General features: G+C 49.8%; 1 protein-coding gene across 2 annotated transcripts in view; it reads left to right on the forward strand.

Moving 5' to 3' along the window:
* LOC133353920 (glypican-6-like) overlaps positions 1-19,091 on the forward strand; it is a 120,792-nt gene that overhangs the window by 92,615 nt on the left and 9,086 nt on the right. The window contains exons 6-10 of one of the 2 annotated variants that reach the window (XM_061570429.1): positions 5,789-5,919; positions 7,314-7,493; positions 8,729-8,758; positions 15,620-15,750; positions 18,429-18,604. In XM_061570429.1, the coding sequence (XP_061426413.1) occupies positions 5,789-5,919; positions 7,314-7,493; positions 8,729-8,758; positions 15,620-15,750; positions 18,429-18,604 (648 nt within the window). The remainder of the gene's footprint in view (positions 1-5,788; positions 5,920-7,313; positions 7,494-8,728; positions 8,759-15,619; positions 15,751-18,428; positions 18,605-19,091) is intronic. The other variant, XM_061570430.1, reaches the window with a different exon arrangement.

The raw sequence follows: 19,091 nt of genomic DNA on the forward strand, positions 1-19,091 counted from the left end.
AAATGAACGCTTGAATAAATGAGCGAATTGTGCACCCTTTTTTTAATAGGAGGCTTTTCAAAGATCTCACGAAAGGGCTTCGTCTCCACGCCACACGGGGCAATGCACCCCATCGGTGGAGTCCGGCCTCAGTTGGTGCTTTTTGACCTTGGCGGGGTTCTCTCTGATATGCCTGCCGTAGGCGTTCACGGTTTTGGCTTCGGAGGCTCGCCGACGTGTTGTTGTGGCGCGGGCGCCGCGTGCTGCTCGGCACGATGTCCGACGGTTCACCCCACGCGCCGTGAGCAGCCTTCAGGAACTGAATTCAGACGGACGTCATGCCGAGCAAGCCGCTGTACAACCCTCTGATGTTAGATTTGCCCAGTCGCGGTCTCCCGATGTTATTCTAAAAGAGTCGTGTTTTATAGACTGTATATGAGAAAGGAAGGCGTCATACGGGATTTTTCCATCTCGCAGTCAGCATTGAACAAGTTGCTCAATCCTCTGCAGGTGTCACTGGAACGACGCGTCGATCTGGTTTTCATCAAAATGTATTTTACTTTGCAGTCAATCGGCGATGGATGTCTTATGGATAGACTGGCTCCCACCATCGAAGCGTGGAGTTTCCGCCACATGCCAACAAAGATGAACACCGCTAAATGCCAGATAATATTATATCGATCAAAGCTTCACCGAGTATCAACACTCTATTTCAAGAAGGTCCTGCAATGCTGTGTTTGACCAATTCTGTAGATTGGAGTACTCAGAAAACACCCCCCACCCACGATCTCACATTTTGACACTCATCATTCAAAATGCAGAATGTCAAAATGATGCTATGCAAGTGTGTAAGGATAAAATCTATGGATCGGGGAGAGAGGGAGGAGTCTTACTCTTTGGGTCTTTCGGTAAAGTCATGTTCTGTTGCGATCGAAGCGTCGTGATTTTTTACTTATTATTTTTCTATCTACGTGACTTTACCGAAAGACCCAAAGAGTATGAATTCCTGCAGTCACGAAAGCTTCAAGTCAAGGGAGGAGTCTCTCAGCAGCAGCAGAGGGCGTGCTCAACCCAGGGGGAGGTGCCAGAGGAAATACTGAGAGCTAGGATTGGTCGACTTGGTTCAAAGGAAAAAACATGCGGGAAAGTGGAAGAAGGGGGAGGAGACAGTGGGGAGTCGGTTGTGGGGCAGAGAGATGGGATTGGTGGCTGGGGGCTTGTGAGTCAGAGGGCGAAATTGAACCTTAGGGCCCTTCCATTTAGTAGGTTCGCAACAATCTGTCAAAACTTGACCCCTCCCTCCCTTCCTGTACGCACGCGAACTTCTTACACCCCCCCCGCCCACCTGAGTAGGTACGCCTGACGCACCCCCCCCCCCCTGAATCTTATAGAACGGCGATATTTAAACCACGCAGAAACGACCAAAGATTAATAATATTAACGTGTTTAAGTAACCAGACAGTCCACCGCCGGCTGCATTAAAGAATTAAGTTGCGTGCCTAGGCCACTTAATTTGCTGAGCTGCGTGACAGCTGCAGTCAGGGGCACGGTGGCACACGAGTGACGCCTCTCCCACAGTACCACTTCTCCCGGCAGTACTTGGTCTGACTTGTGGCTCATTTGAAGGCCAATGTCGACAAATTATGATCGAGGCTTCACCCCCCCCCCCCTCCGTTTCCCATGCGTACGCACATTGTCAGTAGACTCCCCATACGCAAGCTACGCGTTTGGGTTAACCCCTCCTCCATGTGTACGTACTGAATGGATGGCTCCTTAGGGTCCCGTCAAAATCGTAATTAATTTGTGGTGACTCCGTCCCACCGCGCACATCAACGCCGCGACCCACTTGGCGCGAATCGTTCCGTTGTCGTGTCGTCCAAGCGCAGCAGCGGCGAGGGCGAATGCCGTCGTCATGAACAAAACTTTGATTAGCGCATCGTGTCGAGCTCGTCCAGAGGAATAGATCGCCGTGTCGTTCCTCTTCAAAAGACATAAAACGATGGGACCCCGGGGTCACGCCATAAGGCTCAATAAAGATCTTAATTTTGGAGCTTTCGTGACTGCAGGAATTATTCTTTGGTTCTTTCGGTTAAGTCACGTCTAAAGATAAAATAATAAAATAAATAATAGCATATTACGACGTTTCGATTGCAACACAAGCAATCATCATCAGGCATTAAATAAATAGCAACAAAAATCTAACTAGAAAACTATAGACAGACATACAAGCAACAGACATCACAAGGACACACAATAAAGATCCTCACATCCAACGTAGGTGCACAGAGTCCTTCTACAGAAGATGGTGGTCATAAACTAAACTCAACAATTCTTATTTCACCAGGCAAGGCCCCCACTGAGCTATACAGCTGTTTTTCAGAAGTGACCTGGCCACAAATCAGTAATAGCTCACCGAAGTGGCTTATTACATGGAAATTTATAGCAGCAACATACTCCAAATATATCCGAGGGAAAACCCGGATTACCCGAACAAAAATCCACGCGACCACGGGGCAGAACACACAAAACTCCAAATATGCAGCAGGCGTCAGGGTCGGCATCAAGCCCACGGACCTGCATACCTGGCGAGGCAGTTAACGCCTCGCCACCACCGTGGCTCCACGGACATTGTGTGAGCAACAATTCATTTGAAGCTGGCTGCCTGCTGTGTCCGTGAGCTGCCCCCACACGACCGATGATGATGTCCTTCAGCCACCACTCCTGGCGGGGGGAACTTGGCCACAATCCCGACGGCTCGTTTCCTCAACGCCGAAAAGGGAACGCGAAACCCGACGTGAACTGAACTGCAGGCGCGAGATTCACGCGCGGGTAAAATTCATCGACGGGGTGGCTCTATGTGCCTCTGCGGGCGCGTGGGAGCGGTGATGCCCTACATCAGTGACCGCGAGACAAATGTAGAAATTCCACATTTCCATGGCAGGGGCTCGTGCCTACCCCTCGGGACAACCGCTGTTGATTTCTCACAAAGCGACAGGGGTGCTAAGCCCCTTCAGCCCCCCCCCCACTCCTATTTAGTATCAGTCATTGTGGTATACAAGCTGTCTGCTATATTTGGAGGGGGGTGGGGGAGCTTCGCAAAACGCAAACATTTGGACGGTCTAAGCGATGGACGCGGTCGCCTTACCCCGTACACACACATGGGGGGGCTGAGAGCCAGAGTGGGATCGCGCGATAGACACAAAACGCTGATCGCGTTGTTACTCATTCTGTTTAGCGCTTAGCATTTGTTTAACGTTTGTTTAACATTGACCATGCCGTAACCCACCACCCTCCCCCCCTTGAGTTTACGTACCCCCCCACCACCCCTTTAAACAAGGCCATGCCGCAGGCAACTCGTTTTACGTTCCCCAGAGAGGTAACGACGGCAGGTACAGGCAGCCATCGACTTACGAACGCCCGACTTACGAACCAGCTTACATGAAATATTAGTTTGTTTTACATTGCCTTAAAAACGCGAACTCTCGCCTGCAAATTGAACGGCGGCACTATTTTTGTTCAGCTGTGGGATCCTCAGCGAGATGCTGGGAGTGAGTGTTTAGGCCGTAGCCATGGAGTCAACATTGGGGGGGACCAAATTTTTCAGGGGTTTGGGGGTCCCCCCCCCAGAAAAAAAAAATCTAAATTTGAAAACGAATTTCCTGCCTAAAATATGAAAAAAAATCACTAACACGTAGGATGGACTTTTGATGTATTTTTTACAATAATGTCTAATAGTGTATTGTATTACATTGCTTTATTTTTTTATTTTTTACCTTTTCTCGTTTCATTGTATGTAATGGCAGAGATAAGGGATTAATAAAGTACAACCATAACCACAATCATATAAACAGAAATCTATTTTATAGCAATATATATTATAATTACGGCCTTGGTTTGCATCTACGCGTATTTAAATATCCGCTAGATTGTCGTGTTCCGACTTACGAACCGTTCGCCTTACGAACGGGTCCCGGGAACGAATTGTGTTCGAAGTCGAGGACTGCCACTACAACCGACACCTGACCAGAAACTTGAACCCGCAGCCGTCTGATGGTGAGTCAAGCTCTGAAGGGCAGCCACCCCCCCCCCCCCCGTAGGGCTTCAACGGGAATGACGACCGAGGGCAAATGGGGGGGGGGAAAGCTTTAGCCGGACAGATAACTGATGAAAACATTAGGAGGCAATTAGGCAAGAGGGGCAAGCCGTGTCAGAGCGTGGGGAGGTGGTGTCGGTGGGGGTGGTGGGGACGCGAGGTGTGGGAATTGTAAACTCAATCTGAACGAGCGTGGAGGGAGACGCGGGCTTGCAGGGTTTTAGGGAGGGAGGGATGGGAGATGGGGGGGGGGGCAGGAAAGTGCTTCTGTGTCGTTTGTGGCGTCCCTGCCGCTGCCGGTGTTGTGGGAGCGCGGTGGAAACGTGCAAGATGGATGGGATGTTGTCGTGCAGCTGCAAGCCGTGAACGGTTTAGCATCCGCTTGGCATGCAGAGCCCGATAAAGCGTCCCTGCGGAGACTCGCCTGCACTAAGTCACCACAGATGCAATTTGTATTCGCAATGATGATTTACGGGTTTTTTTTATTCTGTAAATAAATAAACATCTTGATAAATACAGAAGCGCCGCGAAGACAAATACAAGCAACGGGTTTGGCTTGCGTGTTTTGTTGGCGAGTTTTGGTTTTTGTCACGGCGTCTGATTTGCATGTGTTACCATTGTAAATTGCTTCCTTTGTTTAACCCGGGCAAGGGAACATTCCAGGGGCAGTTCTCTCACGCAAAGGAGTAAAACTGATCGACAGTCGTCTCTCTGCTCGAACGAGTGTAGGGCAGTGCGCCCCGTCTCCTGTTTATGACCCAGAGCCCCTGGTGGAAATTCCACATTTCCATGGCCTTGAGAGAATGCCTTCAGAGCGGAACTTCTGTTGATCACGGCAGCGGTTGGCGTCGGGGGGCTGAGTGGACCATGATGGGAAGGTCGCGACTGGTGGAGTTTTCAACGTGACAGAGAACGTCAAGATATGCTTTAAAAACAGGCACACGTATTCCCTGAGCAGTTTTAACTCGTTTAGTTTCTTTATAATTGCCTCTAAAAAAATAACGCTTTCAAATTTAAACCGTGAAGGCTAATATTTCTCTTTGCATACATCATCTTAATTACATATTAAGATGATGACGGCTTCGGTTTTGTCACGGTATTGGTAACATTCATGGCTAAGGTGCAGGGGGTCAAACAATATTTCGTGATAAGGTCACGGGATTAAGAGGGGTTGTGACCCAAAATGACTGCAAATAAATAAATATCCATTTCTTAAATATATAAATGCAAAAAACCCTGTTAATAGCAATTTAAAGGTTAAAATAAAACGTCAACCAATTTGCGATTGTAAATAATTTTGCTTCATAGCTGAGTTTTGCGTTAGGCCTGGTTATTATCTGGCCAGCTCTGTGTCGTCAGGCGCTCCCCCACCCACCCGACATCAACACGAGTGAAGCTGCCGCGTGCTGAAAAGCAATTTTGACGAGCGACGACGTTTCGCTTGGAACTGCACCAAGCATCTGCAGGAAAATGCAGGAAGTCAGAATATCCTAAACAAATCACCCGATATTATGAACGATGATATTGACTTCAAAGACATACGTGTTAAGTCAAGCAATTTTATCGTAATTGATTTTGTTGTCGTAGTTTTAAACAGTGTCGGAACTGAGGGAAATGGTCGAAAGAGCTTTTTGCATAGGGATGGCCGTGTGACTTTGACATTGGCTTACACAGAGGCGGTTGAAGTAATTGTGACAATGCACCCGTTCATCTCAGATGCCATGCAGCTGGTGGCCGACCGTCTGGAGGGGCCTTTCAACATCGAGGCGGTGGTCGACCCCATAGACGTCAAGATCTCAGAGGCCATCATGAACATGCAGGAGAATGCAGTGCAGATCACCACCCAGGTGAGGCATCATCGTCGTCACCATCATCGTCGTCACCATCATCGTCATCATCAGCAACATCAGCAGCAACAATTATTGTCAGTGTCGGCATCATCATAATCATCAGAAATACTATCATCTCTCATCAGCAGCAGAATCATCATTATTGTCAGGATTATTCTTACATTAAAAAAGAGCACACTAATTAAACATATTAAATGTCTCAATGGAGGACCCTATTGCATATACATTTTTGACTCAACGAGGTTTTCCCAAATCAATAAATGTCATGATTATTAAGAATCATCAATGTCAACAGCACCGTCATTGGCATCATCTGTAGCAGCAACGGCAATCGTAGCAGTAGCAGAATGTTTGCAGTCGTAACTATCATCATTATCACTGCTGTCATCACCTACATCATCACTACCATTGTCAACACCAGTAATAACATGTATCAACACTTTACAGAATTGCACGTATGCCCTGTACACACACATTTGTTTACACGCACGTGTTAATATACACATGCAGCTCATTGACTCGCTTGGGCAATACCGGCGATGGTATTTGCACGGTGTTTGCGGTTTGCCTACGAACACCGCATATGCTGAAGGCGCTATCAATTAGAGCTGGACTGATGAGAATATAAGTGCTTTCGCAATTGCTCGAAGTGAAGCAATGCAAGGGAAATGCCCGGTAAGAGAAATGATGGGGGAACAATTGTAATTCTAGATTTGAAGCTTTCGTGACCTCAAGGATTCATATTCTTAGGTTTTTCGGTAAAGTCACGTAGGTAAAAAATAAATAATAAAATCTGATTGAAATAATAATAGAATCATAATATAAATAAAATAATACATCACGACGTTTCGGAGGCTCGTGTTGCCTCCGAAACGTCGTGATTTATTATTTTATTTATATTATTATTTAAATTATATTTTTATTCTTTTTACCTACGTGACTTTACCGAAAAACCTAAGCGCATGAACAATTGTAATGCAATCCAACGGTAATTTCCAACGTAGGCCCTCTTCGCCACCGTGACCGGGACACAATGAACGAAGCGTGGCAGGGCTCGAGTGGTGCGACGGTGCGTTACGGCGGCGCCCGGCGACGAACTCCGTCGCCGGCGAATCTGTGAACCGCCGGCATTATTGTAGAATAGTGCCGGGTGGAAAAAAAACACGAGTTTCAAACAAGAGCACGCAGGGATGTGCGCAAAAAAGCACGCAGTCTTTGCTCTTAAAAATAAGAAGCCGTATTTATTTATTTTCTACCCATCATCGCGCTTCGTCAGGAAACCCCGGACGGGTTTTTTCCGAACGCCGCCGGAGGCTGTGCGCATTTCCCAGACGAGCGCTTCGTGCGTTGATTAAAACTCAATTGGGGTGGGTGGTGGTCGCGCTCCGCAGGTGTTTGCGGGCTGCGGGCAGCCGAAGGTGAGCGCGGCCGGAGGGGGCGCTCGAGACGACGGGCCGGGCTCGCGGAGAGCGGCCCGTGGCACGGGGGACGCGCCGAGCCACCGCTTCCGAGGGTACAACCGGGACGCGCCGCGCCCCACCACCGCCGCCGGCACCAGCCTGGACCGCCTGGTGAGTCGGCCGTCTCGGTCGCTTGCGCGCGCCGGCACGCGTGTGCGTGTAGACGTTGTGGGGTTCCGAGGTTACGCACTCACGTGCGCGCATAAGTGCACACGCGAACACCTACAAACACAACGATACCCTCCCTCCCCCCGGCGCCAGTGCCGTTAGCAAGCGCCTATGAATGCATACGCGCACGCACACACGTTTTGCATCTATACATGGACGTACACATGCATGCTTCACGTACAAACCCACGCACACGTACACACACCCGTGCATATTTCAACGCATTCGCACGCATTAATAAGAAACAACACTCGTGACTAATTTGCGCGGCGCATGTTTGTAACCCTGTGTGAGAAGGTGGCAGTACAGCAAATAGGTTAATACGTAGGTGCGGGTTCTGTGCTACCACCGGGTTCCTGCCACACGTAAATATTAGGATTCGGTGAAACGTCTCAAATGTATTAGGAAGCCACTGGAGCTATGCACTTTTACGTCTAAATTGAAAACTCACTTCTTTCAAACTGCTTTTTGTGTGCAGGTTGTAGTCATTACCCTGCACCTCCGATTAGCATGGCTGGCTACGTACGGTGCGTAAGAAAATGAGCTCATAATATGCAAGGAGGCTTTCTTAGAGAGATTGCGCCGTTTTAAATGATAAATTGTAAGGAAATTCATTGTCACAAACTTTATAATCCGAATTTTTTTTTCTATTTCCTGTAATTACTCGTAAACGCCAGCGCTTAACTATTTATTGTATAATGCCACATGCTTCACCTAAAAGCCAGTTTTGAAACGGCACAAATATAAAAATGGGAAAATCAAACAAACCTCGAATTTTTCGGAATCATAAAAGGACTTGGCAATATCCGACGGCTTACAATTTAATATTTTGTCCGCCTCTAAAAATAAAGCAACAGACATGGAAAATAATAAAACGACAGAGATGAAATAATACACGAGCGTGTGATGTGTTTGGGGCCACATGTTTCCGTTAAATGGGGATTTGCGATGATGCTAACAATGATCTCTTGTCCTTCCCTTCTGCGACATTTGACTCCCATTTCAAATTTCTATCTTGGGGATTACCCTTCTGTCTCCACCACCCGCCACTCTCCCCGTATCCCTCCACCCCTCTGTCCCATTTTATCTTCCGCCCGCCCGCCTGCCCGCCCTCCCCATTATTTTTGTTGAGTTGTTTTTTATTTGGTTGAAATGTTCCCCTCCATTGCTCGCATCAGAGGAACAAGTGGAGAGAATTCCAGCAAGGCGTAAGAACATTCTTATTTGAATTTATCCATTGATGTGTTCTTTAAAAATGTGTCCTGACATTTACGCTGAGCTGTGCACGCTGTTTACTGTTGTACGCGTCTCAGTGCGGTCGTGGGGTGGCAAATGTTACGTTTTCACGGCTGGGCGCAGCGACGTGGCCCAGCGGCAAGCGCATTGGCCGTTTGTGGCAGAACGTTCGTGGTTCGAATCTGGTAAATACCACAGATGTATTAACTGTTAAATACATGCTGGCCGCTTTTGCGGCGGACGTTAAAGATCACGTGACGTCATTCGAAAAGAGGAGGCTGACGTCATGGCCCAAATTCGCCAAAGTTTGGAACATGACACAACAAAATACTCAAATGGAATCACGCACAGCGGCAGTCATCGCTGTCTACTGGCAGGCTAATGCCCGACTGTAGGCTGGTGCTGAGTCAACTTGCGCTGCACCAGGGACAGCTGCCACTGCGGGGGGGGGGGGGGTCCCCCTTCGAATGGTTGAGATGAGATGTGAGATGTAAGTTGCTTTGCGATGTTGAAGCATTCATGCAAACGCCACTCTACGTGCACGGAATGTCATGGTTATCTGCGTAGGTCATCCACTGGTGGCTTCCCGCACAGTGGCGCATCGGTTTTATTTACCCTGAAGAGATGATGAGTTGAGTTGTCCCATGACCGGGATTTGAACTCCAACATTAACATTTTGACAGCCCAGGAGCATCCAGGGAGCTTTGGAGGGCTGAGCCCCACACATGCCCCCCCCCGCCCCCCCACCCCCTCTGCTGAAGGCTCAGCCCTCTTTCTAAATTATTATGGTCAAGTCAAAAATGTCGGTACAATATTTAATCATATCGTTACTCGTTCTAATTGGTGTTAAAACACTCGATCAAGTTTATTCAACGAGGTCACGTGACAAGGCTGCTGTGTAAGCGGTTGGTTGGCAGGAAGGGGGGGACAGGGGGTGGGTTTCGCCCTGCTTCGGGCTCGTCAGTGAGTCGCGCTCGGCTACGGATTGTTGTCAACGCTCGTGCTGTCGTGGATGAGACCACGGCTGGGTGAAACATCATTGAGTTGCTTTCTTGATTGGTGACAAAAAAAGTTAAGTTCGTGTTTATAATCTAACGTGTTTAAAATGTTGGGTAACGCACGCTCGCGCTCTCCGTGTGTTCAAGGGATGCAGAAGTCAGAGTGCTGAGTTGGCATCCAGCTCGACTCCTGGGGTTGAACCCGGACAGCTGATGACCTCAGCCTGGTCACAATTGACTGCACAAAATAAGAGTCGTCGTTGTTAAATTTGGCTTTCACTTAATTTGGTTACATTCAATCTGTGAGCATCTTATAAAGTACGTGTGACTGGCGTGAGATGAGCATTTCTCTCTGGAGTAAGGTGTCCAGGGAAGTGCTGCCCTTTGTGTGGATTCGTGGTAACTTGGAGATATTTCAGAAGTAGTTCTGTCAGATCCACTTCCAGGTGCCATTCTCCAACACGCGGCGTGTGATGAGCTGCACCGGTAGAGTTTTCGAATGATATTCTCATATCACGAGTTGAAAAACGATGACGGGCAATCGCACAAATTGGGTTACGACACGGTGAGAGAGACAACGCAACGTATATGTATATTTGTGGCACGTGCGGGAACTGCACGCGCCGGTTTGCAACAGCAGCCGCTGTCGTACCGCATTGCGCCGTCCCTTTAAAGAGCGCCGTTGTACAAGTCCCCCGAGAGAAATCAAATTTTCCTTCATTAATCACTCGGCCCACTTGGGGAAGGTTTTCAAAGCGCACGGTTCATACTTTACCGTTCATACTTTACCGTTCATACTTTACTGGGGTTTATTGGAACGCAGGAAAAAACATTTTCCCGCTCCCGTCTGCTGTTTTTTCTGCCATGGCAGGAGGATGCCAATCGTCTGTAAAAATTTGCAGGCAGTAAAAAAAAACGAGACATTTTATTTTCACCGCGAGCATAAATTGCCAAACAAGTGTGATATATTTTAATGGAGATGAACGAGAGTTGCTTTTGTGTTTTCATCGATTTGCTGATTTATGCCCCCGAACCGTCGTCCCAGTGAGATTGATGCCGACATTGACAGCCCGAGTGGAATTTCACGTTCACCTCCCCGCCGCATTTGCCAAATAAGTGCTCCGATCGCCCCACCCACGACATCATCAACAACCACCGCCACCATCACCGCCAACATCACCGCCACCGCCACCATCACCGACAACATCACCGCCACCGCCACCATCACCGACAACATCACCGCCACCATCACCGACAACAACCACCACCACTATCACCGACAACACCACCGCCGCCGCCGCGATGTAACGCCGATGCGGTCATCGTGTTTGGTAAAAGATCGTTGTTGTGTGTACAGACCAATCCATTGCTGGACAAGGGCCTCCTCACGCTCTGCGGGCCGTGAGGGCTATTTGACCGTAGTTCACGCTGGTCAGGACCGGGTTGGTGAAGGCAGGGAGCCATAGAAGCACAGTGCAACAATTCGCTTTTTTTCTGCACTGCCCTCTGCTACCCACCAGATAGCACCTCAGCCTGTAACACCTGTTAGGCACGGTGGTGGGCCAAACCGAGGACTAGCCAGGCTCAAGTACCTGCTTAGCTTTGGACATCTCATGAGAGAGACAAATGCAAATGTGGATGTAGACGCGACACTGGCATCGCCATCCGTGAAGTCTCCCCGTGCCGCATCAGTCATGGGGGTTGTTGGACCATACTTCACCTCGCTGGACGGTGCCGGTTGGTGAATGGGGATGATGCCCAGGAGGGGTTCCCAAGGCAACCACCACTGACGTTAGCCGTGGCTGGGTAGTGAAACTCAGGTGGGCAGATTCACAGCGCAAGCGTGCGAACGAAGAACTGTGCCACTGCTACAGAATGAGAATATTTATTTATAACTGGGGGAGGAATCCGATGAGCTATGAAGCTCTTTTTCACAGATGTCCAGTAGGGGAGGGTAAGAGCGTTGCAACAACAAACGACACAAACACACGATAGCAGTGGAAAGTACAAGGAAGGTAAACAAATAACACAAACAAATACAACACTAAACCATCCACATCCTACCAGACAAAGCCCAGTGAGGTATGAACTTATTTTTCAGAAGCGACCTGGCCACAAAGGATAGCTCAACAAAGTGGCCCATCATTGGGACATTTCTAGCACCAAAATAATCTAAATAATCTGATAAGAGCTTCTAAAAGCACGTGTCCCAGCAGCTTGCAATGCCATAAGATAGATATCTGTGAATGTCCATGTGAAATGGCTGTATTTTGTCTAAATTATGGGCCAAAGCTGTATTTGACAATATAAATTGCACTGACATGAAGATGTGATGGGTCAGTTTAATATCAACGCGATGCTGTATGTGCACATTTGACTTTGCTCGCTGGGGTATTGAATCACTTGGGCAATTTTCTCTCCGGCTTCCAGATCCAGCTGATGTACCTGAGGCTTCAGGGAGTCGAAGGAGGAATGGCAGAGCATTAAACCCACACTTACAGCTCTGGCTCTTTTCAATACATGCAGTTTGGGACTTCTCTTAATTTCGTTGATATTCTGACTTTTTCTCAATAAAATAATTATACTTGCTACATATATTGAATTACCATGGGAAATTTTGATGATAATGCTGCTGCCGATGATGATGTTGCTGCTAATTCTCAATCTGCTGATAATGATGCTCTTGCCGATTATTATTATTATGCTGCTGATGATAATGCTGTTGCTGCTGATGATAATGCTGTTGCTAGTGATGATGCTGCTGCTACTGCCGCTAATGCTGCTATTGATGATGATGCGACTGCTAGTCATGAATGATGATGCTGCTGATGATTATGATGCTGCTGCTCCTGGCAATGCTACTGCTGCTGATGATGCTACTGCTCGTGATGATGATGCCGATTCTGATTACGATGCTACTGCTAGTGATGATGTTGCTGCTGATGGCGATGCTGCTGCTGCTGATGGTGATGTTGCCAATGGTGCTGCTGCTGATCATGCTGATGCTACTGCTTGTGATGATGCTGCTGCTGCTGCTGATGACAGCGATGGTTACAATGGTGACCACTGCAATACCCCTGCAGAAGACAAAACGCACAAACCCCTTCCACGCAAACCCACCAGGCAAGGTAGATGGGGGAAATGCTGAATTTAAACACAAACACTCATCCCGCTTTCAGCGCAATTACCAAACGGCTTAACGAACGCGAGCATTGCATTCCATCAGCGGCGAGCGTAATTTGATTTTGAAATTACCGTGTCATGGGCTACAGTCGCCCCAATCGGATGGTGCTTCAGTTAAACTCATTCCCATCCTCGGATTAATTAAAGCGTGCATCTGTTAAATAATGGCGTGCCGCTGAGCACTCCGCTCAAGAGTCTGGCTCCGTGCTGAATTTATAAACTATTTTTATTTCACCAGCTAAGGCCCACTGAGCTACGTGGCTCTTTTTCAGAAGCGACCTGGCCACAAATGATAGCTCAACGAAGTGGCTTATCGCGTGGAAATTTATAGCAGCCAAATACTCCAAACGCACGTTGAGGCCACATGTGGAGGGGAATACCAGAGGACCCGGGGAGAACACGCAAACTCCAAATATACAGCAGCAGGCGTCGGGATCGAACCCACGACCTCCTGTATACCAGGCGAGGTAGTTAACATCTCGTAGCAAAGCCTTTGAGGAGTGTAGCTGAACCCGTTCTATATTGCAAGCCTGCGCCAAGTTTGTGTTGAGCCACCAATCGTCAAGTTTATTTTGCTTAAGCAAGTGAGAACTCAAAAGACAAGGGAGAGTGTCGTTTATAAGAGGCACCTGGTGGGAGGGGGGGCGGCCACTAAAATGACAAAAGCCAAAATGTAAAATAAAGTACAATAGTGAATAAAACATAAATCAGTGCAAAAACAACTCTGCGTTGCAGAAGAAATCGAAGGCAGTGCGCAACCACTGAACAATGAATAATGTGCAGTACATTATTAATTGAAAAGAAACATTCCTTTGCAGTAGTTGACTCAGGCAAATTATCATTAAAATGTAAGCAATCATTCAGTGGCCGACAGCACCTGAATATATAGAGGCCCACAGACCTTAGGCAATTTTTGGTGCCAATACTGTGCAGTGCATTGCAAGTTGACGTTATTTTTAAAATACAGAAACGTCAACATGGATTGAGGGTGATTGTTGGACCGGTATGTAAACAGACAGGGAGATGTGTCGACTATAACTGCAAGTGCAATGACTATACAGCATCCACAGAGTTGAGCGTTGCTCGTAAATGATGAAAATATGTTGAACGTTATTGACATACGTACTGGATATATTTGTATGTACGCACGTACAACGGGAGGAGGGGAGAAGTGGAGCAGTTGGCGCGTTGTGTCAAAGAACTCGGCAACCTGAGTTCGATTCCCAGCCACGGCTACCATCAGTGGCAAGTGATATGTGAACCGGCCCAGAAAAGACAAAGAGCCCCCGTGTAGCCTTAACAGACTGTTGGGGCAAGTGCTGTTAGCGAGCAGCACCTATGAAGGCCGGAACGGCACACGAGGGGGTGGGGGGCCAGCACCACACCCGACCGCCTTTGTCTCCCCAGTGGCGATGTTTTTACACACCGCACCGGATACTCATTTGAGGTTGTGTCGACATAAGGTAAGGCCCATGGCCGGTTCAACTAATCGTCACCGGTGTTGGCCGGGAGCGGGAATCGAACTGGGGTGGCTGGGTTCGTAGCGCAGCGTAGCGCTAACCGCTGCGCCACCGCTGCCCACCACCCACCTCCTCACCCGCAATGGCCAGCGTTGGTGCAGTCCGGTGAAAACATCTGCCGTGTCTGACATGAAGTGAAGGGCGTTTCCTCTGGCAGTGGATCGACACAGGTCTGTCCATTGTCATTGTTATCACTGTATTCATGTGCACATTGAGTAAGTCTCTGGTCTATTCAGTGGCTGGACGTGTGATGACCTACCCATTTCCTCCACCCCCTATGATGATTCTATGCATTGCCGCGATTCAAGGTTAAAATTGAGGACGTGTGTTCTGGAAAACTGGAATAACCCACACACGCACACACACACATATATATAAATAAATATGTATTGTTTCATAAATTCATTCTGGCTTCATTGGCACACGTTACAATCCACGTTTGATCATTTTCACCGTATCCTTACCCCACAGATGGCCCACACAATGAACTTAATAAAAAAAATTCTGTATCCACATAATCCGTCTAATCTCGACAAAATCCTGGCTTGTGGAGAATGACACTTTGTGGATTATGAAGTTTTTCCAGTGTGGCCCCTCAATTCCATTCAAACACTATGTTTACTGGGCATCGTCTGATTATTACTGTCTGGTTTGTACTCTGTGCTTCGTACTGTCGCCTCGTACGGCCTGTCGCGTGTGCCAGCGTGTTACTGTCTCGTTCATTGATCTAAGCCAAAGGAAACGCTTGCAAATTATTTGTATCTAATTGTTTTTTCATATATATAAACAGTAAATAAGTGATTGGTACGTGCGTTGTGAGCGTGGGGAGAGATTTTAATTGATGACTAAATGTATCATCACAACCCCAAACCGAAGCTCGATACAACAGATATTGACTCGTGTGTACAGCGCTATCCAGACATGTATGTTTCCACTCCTGTTTGTGTGTCTATGCACGTGGGCAACCGGCCGTGTCGTAGCTCGCAGCCACCCGACCGCGCGTGACCTCCTGCGCGACCTCCCGCGTGACCTCCTGCGCGTGACCTCCCGCGCGCCCACGACTCGTGACAACTTTCCAGCGCCGCCGCCTCACTCTCGCCGCTTCCCCCCTCGGCCCGCCCCTCCCCCGTAGGTGGTGGACGTGAAGGAGCGGCTGCGGCAGGCCAGGTCGTTCTGGGCGACGCTCCCCTTTGCCGTGTGCTCGGAGGAGCACGCCGCCGGCCTCGTCGACGACAAGTGCTGGAACGGACAGATGCGCGGGCGGTGAGCACCCCCCCCCCCCCCCCCCGCTCCGATCGCTCGTCCGCTCTGAACCAGTTGGAGATATCTGTTGGTGGGACACACTTCGTGTGCACCACACAGCTCAGCAATTGAAAGTGCACCGGAATCAAAGCGATGATGCGCGAGAGACTCCCGGTTGTTTAAAGATGGGAGCAGCGTCCCCGTTACCGCAAAGCTCGAGTTTTGAGTTCGGACGCACGCGGAGGCAGCCGGGAGTTTTACGGGAGAATAGAGCGGTGAAGCATTGCGGGTCGCGATTAGGAGCACGAGGAGACTGGTCGACCTGGGGGCAGATGGCGCCGTTCACGGAGGTCGGCTGTCGACTGTGCAACAGCTGCGGGCTCGGTGGTGGGGCGGTCGTGCCCCTGTTGTTGGCATTGACCCTGGCGACATGAACCGCTTTGGAAGAGGAGACAGATTGCTTTCTGGGGCAGGATTAAGGTCTGCCACTGTAGATGACGTCGCAGAACGAATTCTGACATCGCTTGTCCACGCGAGGTGACGCGGCCGTCTGTCCCTCTGAGTGTCGCACGGCCGTCCCACTGACATCTTAGATGATTGTGCTTGGACGGAGATGGTTCTGTGTGTGTCTGTGTGTGTCTGTGTGTGTATATGTGTGTCTGTGTGTGTCTGTGTGTGTATATGTGTGTCTGTGTGTGTCTGTGTGTGTGTCTGTGTGTGTTTGTGTGTGTCTGTGTGTATCTGTGTGTGTTTGTGTGTGTCTGTGTGTGTCTGTGTGTGTGTGTGTGTCTGTGTGTGTCTGTGTGTGTGTGTGTCTATGTGTGTCTGTGTGTATCTGCATGTATCTGTGTGTATCTGTGTGTGTCTGTGTGTTTTCAATCATTAGCGATGGGGCGGGAACCATCAACAATCAACTCACTCATCTTACCCACCCCCTCCCCGATATAAATTATGTAAAAAAGAAAAACCAAACATCCACACACACACACGGACTCCTAAATTGATTATCGCGCAAATAAATTATGAAATTGGGTAAAGTCTCTGTAGGCTTCACCTCCCCAGTGCGTTCAATACTCAGCCCCCCCCCGCGCCCCCCGCCCCCCGCCCCCTACACTAACTCCACGTCGCCCTCGCTCCACAACCCGCTGCTCGCTTGTTCCAGCCCGTTACCGCGGCGTGTAATTTCGAATGTGCCATTACAATTGATTCCCCAAAAGTTTTACGATCCAACGACCCCTTGGAAAATTGGAAAAATGTGTTTGGACGGGCCGATGGACGGCTGAGTGGGGGGGGGGGGGGTCAGGTGGGAGGAGAGGGGGTGGTGGGGATGTTGGAGGCGCGCTGTCTCGCAACGTTTATTTCTCCAATCGATACGGGGGGCGTCCGTCGTAATTGACTGAGTTTTCATGGGCTGGTTGTGCGTTTGCATGTTGTGCGTGTATACGTTGTGTGTGTGTGTCTGTGTGTGCATGTCTGTGGAGTGTAGCGGTCAGCGCACTGCGCTACGAACCCGTCGACCTGAGCTTGAGTCCCGCTCACGGCCAACGTCAGTGACGATTATCTGAACCGGTCCTGGGCCTCCCCTCGGTCGACTCAGCCTCAAATGAGTACCTGGTGCTGTGTGTAAACATCGCCACTAGGGAGACAAAGGCGGTCAGGTGTGGTGCTGGCCACCCACCTCCTTGTGTATTGTTCCGGTCTTCATAGGTGCTCGCTAACAGCACTTGCCCCAGCAGGCTGTTGAGGCTACACGGGGGATCTTTGTCTTTGCATGTGCATGTTTGCCGGCGTAATGACGCGTGTGTGCGTGCGTGCATGTGTGAGCGTGTGTGGACGTACGTGTGTGTCTGTGTGTGTGTTGGGGGAGGGGGAGTGCAAAGGTTAGTGCACTGCACTATGAGCCCAGCGAACTGATTTGATTACCGGCCAAGGCTTGCATCAGTTGCAAGTGGTATCAGTGCTGCTGTACTGGGCCTCCCCTAGGTCAACTCGACCTTCACTGATGAACCGGTTCAGCGTGTAAAATATAAGCACTGGGAAGATAAAGGTGGCCGGGCATGGTGCCACGTGCTAAGTGGACCTTAGTAAGTGCTCACAAACAGCACTCGCCCCAACAGTCGACAGGCTCTGTGGGCGGTGTTCGTGTGGTGTTCATTTTTTCGAGTGCATGATCACGTGCATGTGTACAAGCACGTGAGTGTGTGTGCGGGTATTGTCCATGTACTGTGGGGAGCGGTAGTGTAGCGGCTAGCGCGCTGCATGACGAACCCGGTGACGCGAGTTCGATTCCTGCTCATGGCCATCAACAACAGTGACGATTTATCTGAACCGGTCCTGGGCCTCGCCTAGGTAGACTCGGCCTCAAATGAGTACCTGGTGCGGTGTGTAAAAACATCGCCACTGGGGAGACAAAGGCGGTTGAGCGTGTTGCTAGTCACCCACCCCCTCGTGTGCCGTGTCGGTCATCATAGGTGCTCGCTAACAGCACTTGCCCCAACAGTCTGTTCAGACTATATGGGGAATCTTTGTCTTTTTTGTCCATGTACTGTGGGGGGGGGGGGGGGGACCAGTAGTGCAGAGGTTTAGCGCGTTACCGCGGTACGACCCGGGCGCTTCTTGCCGCGAGGAGCGAGCGTTACACCGCTGCGTGACCCCTGCCGCCCGCTGACAGCGTGATGCCCGCCGCGGTGTTTCCCCAGCTACCTGCCGGACGTGATGATGGACGGGCTGGCGAACCAGATCAACAACCCGGAGGTGGAGGTGGACATCACGAGGCCGTCGGCGCTGGTGCGGCAGCACATCATGGCGCTGCGCGTCGCGACCAACCGACTCAGGAACGCCTACAGCGGCAACGACGTCGACTTCCAGGACAACGGTGAGGCTCCGCCGTGTGGGTCCGTGGCGCCGTCGGCCACGCCACTCTCGCGCCTCGCCCGGCCCCTCTTGAGGAGCGGCGCTCGCCAACGAGTCCGGACGCCTCGCTGGACCTCTGTGGAGAAGAGCTTCACAGCTCATCGGATTCCTCCAATATAAATGTAAATTGTGATTCTGAGGCCCGCGGTGAGCTCCCTCGTGTTTCCTACAAATGATGTTCGGCGAGGCTATACGGGGGGGGGGGGGGAATCTTTGTCTGTCTGTGTGTGCGTAGCAAACAGCACTTGCTCCTACAGTCTGGTAAGGTTACACGTGGGATCTTTGTCTGAGTGTGCGTAGAGGTGCCTTAGTGGGGGAAGCGGTAGTGCAGTGGTTAGCGCGCGGCGCGATGAACCCGGTGACTCTGGCCAACATCAGTGATGTTTATCTGAAACTGTCCTGGGCCTGCCCTTGGTGCGGTGTGTAAACATCGCCACTGGGGAGACAAA

The sequence above is a fragment of the Lethenteron reissneri genome, chromosome 45 (genome assembly GCF_015708825.2).
Source record: "Lethenteron reissneri isolate LAM-NWPU_2019-01 chromosome 45, ASM1570882v1, whole genome shotgun sequence".
Taxonomy (NCBI): Eukaryota; Metazoa; Chordata; class Hyperoartia; order Petromyzontiformes; family Petromyzontidae; genus Lethenteron; species Lethenteron reissneri.